We start from the raw sequence: 10,957 nt of genomic DNA on the forward strand, positions 1-10,957 counted from the left end.
TAGGGAAAGGCTTTAGATGTTGAAACATTGCTGTGAGCGTCTGATCACAGTCACAGAGCTTTAGTGAAGTCAGGAGCTGATGTTGGATTAGTTCCAGCGCTCCTCATCATCCCAAAGCTTTCAGATGGAGCCCCAGGTTCACACCTGGCGATGGGCAAAGTTACCATTCCGTTTCATGCTCTTCTCTAGAGGTAAAACAAGCTGTGTGTACAACATCTGACAGACGTCGCCTTGTAGAAACATATTCATTTCATTGTTTATTTATGAAAAAGTTTTCTCTCCATATTCTTCATTTAAACGTATGGTTGGCTTCAGATCATTGGTTCCTCCAACACATTTGTTTACTGGGTCCTGCCCACGTTCCTCCTGAGGCTGTGACATCAGAGGATCCCTTTATAGCTGTAGTTTGGGTATTTCTGATTTATTCAAGGACTGGTTCTTCATGAGGTAAGACTGGTGTCACTGCATCTTTCTGGACTTTACCTGTTCAACATCATTGATTAGTTATTAGTCAAATTAACTTCAGCACGAAGCAAACTGTTGTTTTACAGAGTGTTTGTTTTTACACATTTTCTAACATCATTGCTGTACAATTAAAAACGCGTATCTCCATTTTTGTCGATTAATTTGAACACTGTGTGAAACATTAATGAAGAATGGACCAATAGAAATGCTCCAAAATAGATTCATCTTTCATTGCTATTACATTGACTTGAGAAGGTTTTTTCCTTCTCCTGTGATCATTAATATTTGGGAGATACGTGTTTTTCTTGCACAGTGCCGACATTTTAACTCCCCACTTTCCTTGGACAACGCATCTATTCAGCACCTGTGGGAGTTTTTGGCATTACCATGGCAACCACCCTCACCTTCCTCCTCCTCCTCCTCCTCTCAGGTAAAGACCTTTTCTTAAAACGATTGATATCTAAACTTCAGATAAGTGCATGAATGTTTATAGAGGAGCACTGTGTATTTCTACAGTTACAGAGTGTGCTTCATCTGTTGCTCTTCATACTTTTCACTTGTTACTCCCCTTTCGCCCTGTTCTTCAGCGGTCAGGACCCCCACAGGGCAGGTGTGAGTTGGGTGGTGGTTATTTTGGTTGAAGGGCTATTCTCAGTCCAGCAGTGACAGTGAGTGTTTAAAAACTCCAGCAGCACTGCTGTGTCTGATCCACTCATAACAGCGTAACACACACTAACCACATTGTAACTGCCACTAAAGCAGTGAAAATGATGCACCACCCCCATCATACCTGCTGTGGGGGTCCGACTGTTGCAGGGCAGGGGGCAGCAAAGTATGGACTGTAGTTCTACAGTGTGCACATACACAGCCAGTGTACAATGATTGTAGAAATAGTAATGGTAGTAATGTTGTGGCTGGTCGGTGTCCACCTGCTTATACAGAGTTTCTTCTGAAATGAAAAGGGTTAATAGGGAGGCTGTCACCTTTGGGCTGCTGTAATAGTCTTTACTCTTCTACTATCTACTAACTCCTGAATATGTTTCCAGGTTTTTCTCCTGCAGATCAAAGCCGTCTCAGGACTTTCCACATCAGTGAGATGAGGGTGATTCAGTCTGAGGCTCGAGCGGCGTGCAGAACAAACTACACTGACCTGGTCACTGTGTACAGTGAGGAAGACAATGCTGCACTCAGTGATCTGGTCAAGAACTCGACTGATTCACCTTGGATTGGTCTGTACCGCAGTCAGCCCAGAGCTAAATGGTCTAATGGTGATAATGTTACATTCAGTGATCTGACAGGGGACTGTGGGACAGAGCCCTGCTGTGCTGCTGTGAAGGCTGATAGATCATGGGAAAGTCTTAAGTGCACAGAGAACAGAACTTTCATGTGCTATAAACAAGGTAACTACTGATCATTAACTACAGAGACATCAGCCAAATTAATTCTACCACAGTCTATTAATTATTTATTCCTATCTTTATATTCCTTAACCTCCACAGATGCTACTGACCTCCCCTTCAGCTATACTTTAGTTCTGAAGAATCTGACCTGGTACGAAGCTCAGAGTCACTGCAGGGTGTTCTACACTGATCTGGTCAGCATCAGAGATCAGACCCAAAATGAAGAAGTGAAGAAAGCAGGGAGGTACAGCAGCGGACCGTTCTGGATCGGTCTGCTGAGAGACGACTGGGAGTGGAGTGATGGAGGACGCTCTGCCTACAGGAACTGGGGGATGTATCAGCCTCGACCACCATCATCATCATCAAACTGTACAGAACTGAGCAATGGGAAATGGAACACAGTGCCATACAGCAATTCTCCTCTGCCTGCTCTGTGCTACCGCAGTAAGTCAAGACTTCTCAAACACCTTCTCATCCTCAGAATAAAACACATCTTATGTTCATCAGTGTCTCTGATCCCACTCCGTCTCTCACAGCGTACATCCATGTGAGTGCTGAGACTATGAACTGGGAGAGTGCTCTGGACTACTGTAAGAAAGAGAACAGGAACAGTGTCCTGCGCATTGAGTCTGACCTGGACCAGAAAGAGGTGGAGAGAGTGCTCAGGAGGAACAATGTCTCTGGGACTCTGTGGCTGGGGCTTGGACAGAGTCGACTCTTTGGGTTCTGGATCTGGACCAATGGGATCTCTGTGGGACCCTTTAGTAACTGGGTCGGTGGGAGAGCACCAGAGGCTCCACTGTCTCAGAACTGTGGGGCAATCGACACAGAGAAAGGCTTTAAATGGCGTGATAGAGACTGCAGGTCAAAATACAGGGTTCTGTGTGAAGAACATTAATCTGAAGCAGTTCACACACTAAGACAGGGCTGATTTAGCTACTCTTTTAGCTCCTCTGCTACATTAGAGTTTTAGTGAACGCCTGCAGTGCTCTTCCTTTAGAAATGCTTTCTGTTTTTTTTAAACTAAAGGTAACGTATTTATAAAAGAACTCATTTTTCTAATAAACTAATTAATACTTTTGTATTTATCTCAACACAAAGTGTGATTGTAAAGATATTTGAACTTGGATACCATTTGTTTGAACGAGTTGCGGTTGTAATGAGTGTTAAAAATAACGTAATCACAACTTGTAAAATGCCACATTTTCTTTCCAATAAATAAAAGTTAAAGAGGTTTTCATTTGTGTGAGATGTGTTTTGACTGAAAAACAAGCCCCGTTTCTCAGTGAATACTGTGTAAAGCTTGATTTGTTGATTATATGAATGTGTTTAGGCGGCACGGTGGCAGGTAGTGTCGCAGTCACACAGCTCCAGGGACCTGATTCCCGCTCCAGGTGACTGTCTGTGAGGTGTGTTCTCCCTGTGTCCGCGTGGGTTTCCTCCGGGTGCTCCGGTTTCCTCCCACAGGCCAAAAACACGATGCAGGTGGATTGGCGTCTCAAAAAAAGTGTCCGTAGGTGTGAGTGTGTGAGTGAATGTGTGTGTTTGTGTGTGTGTGTGTTGCCCTGTGAAGGACTGGCGCCCCCTCCAGGGTGTGTTCCCGCCAGGTAGGCTCTGGACCCACTGTGACCCTGAATTGGCGGTTACAGATAATAAATGAATAAATAAATAAGCGGTTACAGATAATAAATGAATGAATGAATGAATGAATGAATGAATAAATGTGTTTAGCTCATAATCTTGTTCCTTAGGGTTAAAATATTAATTGTACAAAGTTTGATACTTTAAACATTTTTAATACATTTTCATGTAAGTTTTATTTCTAAATATAAAAATCACACATTCTCCTGCTCTTTTCTCACTGTTAAGGGAGTAACCACTGCAAAACACTCTGGAGCCCACCCGGTATCCACCCATCAAATCCTCACAGAAATGTTCTGACGTCATAGTGTAAAGTTTCCAGAAGTGTGGAGATATATAAATAAACACACACAGTACCAGTCAAATGTTTGGACACACCTCCTCATCAGTGATTGGTGGAGTAGAGCTAGACACTCTATAGAGCTGTGTACCAGCCCCTACCTCTGCACAACCCCAGTTACAGTCTCAGACACATTCAGAAGAGAGCGGTTCTACAGATGAACTCTCGACGAGGCCACAGCTGTTCACTGAAAACCGCTCCAGGTGACGACCTCATGAAGCCGACTGAGAGAATGGAGAGAGTGTGTGAAGCTGTCATCAAAGCAACAGGGGGCTACTGTGAAGAGTCTAAAGTATTAAACATAGTCTGGTTTCTTTAACACTTTATTGGTTCACTACATAATTCCATATGTGTTCCTTCAGACTTTTAATGTCTTCCACATTCATTCACAACGTAGAGAATAATAAAACACAAAGAGAAATCACTGAATGAGGAGAGGGCGGCACGGTACGGTGGTGCAGCAGGTAGTGTCGCAGTCACACAGCTCCAGGGGCCTGAAGGTTGTGGGTTCGATTCCCGCTCCGGGTGACTGTCTGTGAGGAGGTTGTGGGTTCGATTCCCGCTCCGGGTGACTGTCTGTGAGGAGGTTGTGGGTTCGATTCCCGCTCCGGGTGACTGTCTGTGAGGAGTTGGTGTGTTCTCCCGGTGTCCGCGTGGGTTTCCTCCCACAGTCCAAAAACACATGTTGGTAGGTGGATTGGCGACTCAAAAGTGAATGTGTGTGTGTCTGTGTTGCTCTGTGAAGGACTGGCGCCCCCTCCAGGGTGTATTCCCGCCTTGCGCCCAATGATTCCAGGTAGGCTCTGGACCCACTGTGACCCTGAACTGGATAAGGGTTACAGATAATGAATGAATGAATGTCTGAGTCTGAAAGTTGTTGCAGGAATCACAAATAAAAGTCAGGAATAATAAAGACAACTCAAACTCATACAAAACCAAAACTTTAATATAAAAAATGAATTATTACTTTTTGTATCTTTGACGTAATGAAAGTGGAAATGTAGAGTTCACAAAATGTTTGTGAAAAAAAAAAGTAATAAAAAATGTAAATATTTATTATTTCGCGGCGTGTCACAAAACACCTCAGTTTCTGGACATGGTTCTCATTAATGAAACAACAATTAATTGTTTGTAGTGTGGTGTTTATCACCTGCTGCAGTGAAGGTCTGCGGACACTAGACGGCCACATTCACAAACTGCTGCAAGAGAACACACCACTTACCAATGTTTGGATTTATTTATTTATTTATTTATTTATAATTATTATTTTATATTTGATTAAATGACTGCAGTTAAGTACCTGTATCTATTCGCTCATAAGGACAAACTTTAATTAGCCACTGATAAACACAGTCTAATTAAACAATAACTGAAGTGACTGTGAGATCCCTGCTGCTGCAGTAAAGGGCCAGTATTCTAAAGTTTCTGTCCTCTACGTTTATTTCACAGTCCATGGGCTGAGAGGAGCTCCAAATCCCCCAGTTATTCTTCTGTTGCACAGAAATGTTGATTTTTTAAATAAATAATTATAATAATACACTTTATTTATAATCACCTTTCATGACACTCAAGGACACTTCACACTTCAGCAGTTGTTACAGGGGATGAATAACAGAGTGAAACAATAATAAACTTAAGCTTTTACAGATAGAAATTACAGATTAAATGTGTACAGTCAGAAAATAGTTATTCATCCCCTGTAACTGCTGAAGTGGGAAGTGTCCTTGAGTATTGATGGAGAATTCACTTTTTCATAGATCAGGCATGGGACATTTCCCCAGAGGCAAAAATATACAGACATGTTACTGCAATAAACAAATAATATAGAAAACATGTGACTGTAATAAACAAATAATATAGAAACATGTGACTGTAATAAACAAATAATATAGAAACATGTGACTGCAATAAACAAATAATATAGAAAACATGTGACTGTAATAAACAAATAATATAAAGACGTGAGAATTATTTTAAACAAATGAGTTTTATGGCAAAAAATATAAAAATGGTCAAAGGGATACTTGAGTTTAAAACTCAGGCCTGAACTCTGTGGGAAAAAGGAGAATGGAAGCATGAGAGTGTTTGGTACAGCAAGATAAGACATCCATAGAAGATAAGGATACCTTTTTAATTGGGCTCCTATGATACACTGCATCCCTAGAAGATGAGGGTATCATTTTAATTGGGGTTCTATGGAATGCAACTTAATTTAAAAAAATAGGAGGGGCGAGATGATCTCACCCCAAAAAGTGTATGTAAACTGTGGTCTTCAGTATCTCATTGTGAGTGATTCTGCAGGAGGCCTTCTGTGATTGCTCTCCAATGCTTTAAGAAAATAAAGAGCCTGCTGATCTTCCAAGAAGTCGTCTTCATCTTTCAAGTATTTTTAAAAAGAACTAGAAACTTTTATTTGAACGTATTCTTTTAAGTATTATGGTTTAGACTAGATATAAGATTAATACGTCGTGGTAACGACATTTTGGTGGCCTGTACTAAGGGGACTCTGAGAGACGCCGACCGGTGGCAAAAGATTGTTATCAGCACCAGAACTTGTGCATTTCGTTTTGGGGGTGAGAGAACCAACCTCATCGTAGCGCATCACAAAACGGGTAAGCAGAGCCTTTTTTCATATAAATTCTGCATATTGATGAGCTTGTGTCTCTCTGCCACAAAAAGTTGTAATGCAGTTTGTTATGTAAAGAAGGCTTATTGGAAGAGAAGCATGGTTAAAAAACTTTTGAAAAAAAGGAGTTTAAAGGAAAAAACAGCCTTAAAAAGTCCAAAATACAAAAATACAGTTGTTGGTCCTTTAAAAAGCTGCTGAGACTTACACAACTGCAGAGTGGAAGCTCAGGGAAAAGGCCGCAAGCATAAAAAGACTAAAATGCTTAAAAAACCCTTGGCTGAATAAAAAGTAATAATAAGAAAGAGAAAGAGCTCAGAAAAGAATAGATAAAAGAGAAGGAAAAATAAAAGTGCACAGAAAGAGAGAGAAAAATGCGCATGAAAGGTACCAAGAGTTAAGTGTTGTGTGTTTGTTTGTTTATGGTCAAGTAATGGTTAATAGTTAAGTTAAATAAAGAAAGGATGCTGCAGATTGGATTAAGCCCTCTTTTTTAGAGGCGGGATTAGCCCGGCCGTAAATCCTGAGAAATTCACTAGGTGATTTTTTTAGGTCAGTTTGATGAGAAATTGGAGGTGTGATACTGAGATTTAATTAGGGGTGCCCACTCGAAACACTGTTGACAGACACTGTATTGATGCTGCCTCTCTTTGAATTATTACACTTCATAAGGAGCATAAATTAAAAATAAGGAATAAAGGTATAAGAAAATAAGTAGAGGTAGAAAATAAAAGCATGCTGTTAAAGTGTGAATGAGTCGACTATGAGAACTGTGTTGAATGTTGAAAGTGATGTGTGTGTGTGTGTGTGTGTGTGTGTGTGCTTAGTGAGTTTAGAAAAAAAGGAGTGTCTTGCCGAGAGTGTGTGTATGTCAGTCACCCCTCCCTTTTCCCTTCCATGTGTGTGTGTGTGTATGGTCAGCTGAGAGAATTATGAGTGCCGAGTGCAGGTGGGGGAATGGCCACCGCCCTCCTTTCTTTGGTTCATCATGAGTGTGTGGGTAGAACTGGTCTTTTCTTTGCACTGTAAAGAGATAATACATTTTCTGTGTGTGTATTTAAAGAAAGTAGCAAAAGACACCTCAGCCCATACAGTGTCAGAGAGAAAGAGTGTCAGAAAGAGTGAAGAAAGTGTTTAAAGAAAGTGGGAAAATGTGATAAAGCATGAAAGATTTAGAAATCAATAGGGAAAGAAATTTGTAATGGTAAAAATTATGAGCTTCGTTCAAAGGACAGGTAGCGTAAATTATTCATGAACCTCAAATTGAGGGCTTTGATATTTGTTATGAAAATGAGCCTTGAAGAGAAGACGTTTTTAAATAAAAAGTAAAAACAATGAGCTTTCTGGGAGACTGTAAAATAAAGAAAACAGTAGAAAATGAGCTCCAGAAAGACGTTTCTTATGAGCTTTCTGGGAGACTATAAAACAATGAGCTCCAGAAAAATGTTTTTTAGATGCTGAGAATAGAAAAAAGGAGAGCAAGGGGTTAAAGCTGAGAGTACATTGGGGAAATTGTAAGGTAGAATCATGGGTAAATTAGTATTGGAGAAAAAGGAGAAAAATTTTGAAATCTCCACATGATGGCTTTTATTGGGGAAAAAAAAAGAGATCACGGGTCTAAAGTTCCTCTCAATTTCGCTGCATCTTTGAGATCTTATGCTTTGTCGGGGGGGTCTCCTCTTACAAGTGTGCAAGGCCTAAAATTCACTCTTGAAAAAGAGAGAAATGGCAGGACTTTGATTTGTGACGTACTGATAAAAGTCACGTTGATTTGGTCTAAAATGGAAAATAATAGTTATTTGGGGAAATTAAAAATATACATTTATAAAAAATATTGATGTATAGTGCTGTACAGGGGTTTGGAGCTCCTGAGATTGGGTGTGTTTGAACTAGATTTTTTTTTTCCAATGGGTGTAGTGCGTGTATGGAGTTTTTGCTTAACCCCAGACCCACTCAAAGGAATGCAGCTCCAGGAGAGCATTGTGTGTGTACAAAGACACAGGATGAGAATTAAGAGATACACGTGTGCTGAGCTTAAATTATATAAATGATACCAGTAATAATTGGAATAACATACACATAAAATAAGGTAGGGAATTAATGTGGATAAATTAACATGTATATATTTTTGTCAAGCAAATTTGTGTTACAGGATCATCAGAATAGAGCTGAAAGCAGGTGGTGCCATCAATACAAGGTAGAAGGAGAGAGACAGAGAGAGAGAGAGAGAGAGAGAGAGAGAGAGAGAGACAGAAAAGCCAAACTGAGTAAGGGAAGTGTGAATTTATTCTCACACATATACACAAACACAGGATTAGTTTAATTACACTATGAACACACAGTTTAAGTTGAAGCAGTGAAGTAAAAATGGGGAATAACTTAATAAATCCCGAAAAAAGATATTACACCATTTTTCCTGATGTTGTCTGAAGGGGTAGGAACGAAGGTAGAATTGTCAGAATGCATGAAGCAGTGGAATAAAAAAACAGCTAAAAAAGAAAAGCAATGGCCGCTTAGAAGTTCATTTGATGTTGAATTATGTCAGGAGGTGAGAGAGATGGTGGAAAGGAAAATTACTAGAACTAAGGCCCAGGTAGAGAGAAAATTACATTGCTTAGCAATAAATAACAAGCTTTTGAAACCCATGCAATTAAAATGAGAGGAAAAAGTTCAGGAGAAAGAAAGAGAATTTCCTGGAAAAGATAAGAGATACAGTGACGAAGGAAGACAGGGAGTTAAAGATAGACCCCCACCATATGCCCCTGAAATAAAGTGTGCAGCACACAAGACAGCCAGAAGCACAACAGTATCAGAGATCGCCTGTATACTGCTGGACTTGTGGTAAGCCAGGCCACTACAGTTGTGATTGCCAGAGTCAAGAATGGTATTAATGATGCCCAGGAGACCTAAGGGGGGAGTATATAAATTTGTTTGTCTCAACAATGGTAAATAAAGAACTAGTAAAGCCAATTAGCATAAATGGTTAACACTTTGTGAAAAAAGTGATTCAAAAATTTCACAAGCACTGAGAATCAAACACAGACTAGGGTGTGTTTATCATCCTCAGTCACAAGGCAGAGTAGAAAGGCAAAATGAAATAATTCGTGCAAAGATTGCAAAGATTATGGCAGATAGAAAACAGAAAAAAACCTTTAGCATTGATGAGCATGAGAATGCCAACCAACAGAGTCACTCACCTAACGCCTCATGAAATGTTAACTGGTCGACCACTGCCAGTAACATATTTAAAGGGACCCACCTGTGGCCCCAACCTTGAACAGTTGCAAAAAGAACTACAAGAGTATGTCAAGTGAAGAAAAAAACAAACAAAAAAAACACTCCCATCAGCTACATCCGCTGTGCAACAACAAAGCACAGACACAGGAGCAGAAGCAAGGGACAAAACAATGCCAGCACCAGACGTCATCAAGCCAGGTCCGAGCAGAGTACAAAGACCGGTAACTAGGAGCGTCACTAGAGTCTAGGCAACGGCTGGCAAACAGTCATCCAGACTCATTTTTATTTTTATTTTTTAGCTCAGTTTGAGGAGTGAGCCAAGCGCCGCCTCTGCTGCAGTAACAAAATAACAGAACAACTAATTAACTCTGACTGTATAATTTGACATTATGCCTGGTTGGCATCCATTTAGACATCCTGGACTTTGTGGACTGAAGGGAATCACTTGTGTATTGTTTATGTTGTCCAGCATCATTGTGATAATCATTCTGTCTGCAGGTATTTCTTACACAAATTATGACCCACAAGGTAACCTGAATGATACACATGTGTTCACACCACTATACACATCCACACAGGTCAGAATAAATGACACAGGTCTAGTTCTTAATTTCACTCGAACGTGAGAAGCGAGCAGTAGTCTTATCTCTAGTATATTCTGCAGTAAAGCAGACCTGGAACACATCAGAAGGATTAGTTTGTGAACGCTACTGTCCAATAAATAGTCAGCAGGTTTGCATGGGGACATTAAGTTTTTCACCAGGAGAATTAAATGTACTTAATGCTTACATAAGCCAGGTATATTTAACTGTACTCAAATTCCAAATTGTATTAATCCAGCTTCAACAAAACTAAGACAACAGTTTCATAAGATACGTTGTGCCTTGGCACTAATAATGGTACATCACCTCAATCAGTCCAAGATAGAGCAAGATTATTTTGTGAAATATCAGAATTTAGGAGCTAATGATACAATTACAGACATAAAGGGTATGTTTTTGCTTTTGTTTCTTCTTATCTTGTTTTTATTGGGAAGTTGTGTTATACCATTTATTCGCAGCATGGTGGGTAAAATTATGTCTGGACTCACAGGACAGTATCCCGTACTTCAACCTGTACAATCCAGTGGATCTTCTTGAACTATTCGTGTGACATGTCATGTCCGACCTTACACCAACTCGGATCGTCAAGTTATCTGACTCAGGTGAAGTGCTGGGAACCTCTCCCTATACGTCAGCAACGTGCCTA

The 10,957-nt window shown here is 40.3% G+C and overlaps 1 protein-coding gene across 1 annotated transcript; it reads left to right on the plus strand.

Moving 5' to 3' along the window:
- The first annotated feature begins 852 nt into the window (after window positions 1–852).
- On the plus strand, window positions 853–2,763 carry LOC136676037 (macrophage mannose receptor 1-like). Its single transcript, XM_066652890.1, has 4 exons — window positions 853–895; window positions 1,527–1,865; window positions 1,965–2,309; window positions 2,402–2,763. Exons 1-4 carry the CDS (start codon window positions 853–855, stop codon window positions 2,761–2,763), a joined length of 1,089 nt encoding a protein of 362 aa, XP_066508987.1.
- Window positions 2,764–10,957: the final 8,194 nt, after the last annotated feature.

This window comes from Hoplias malabaricus, chromosome X1 (genome assembly GCF_029633855.1).
Source record: "Hoplias malabaricus isolate fHopMal1 chromosome X1, fHopMal1.hap1, whole genome shotgun sequence".
NCBI classification, from domain to species: domain Eukaryota; kingdom Metazoa; phylum Chordata; class Actinopteri; order Characiformes; family Erythrinidae; genus Hoplias; species Hoplias malabaricus.

Coding starts and splice junctions, on each gene's coding strand:
- LOC136676037 (XM_066652890.1), top strand. CDS start 853: ATGGCAACCACCCTCACCTTCCTCCTCCTCCTCCTCCTCTCAG. Junction 896..1,526: donor CCTCCTCCTCCTCCTCTCAG/GTAAAGACCTTT, acceptor TTTCTCCTGCAG/ATCAAAGCCGTCTCAGGACT. Junction 1,866..1,964: donor TTTCATGTGCTATAAACAAG/GTAACTACTGAT, acceptor TAACCTCCACAG/ATGCTACTGACCTCCCCTTC.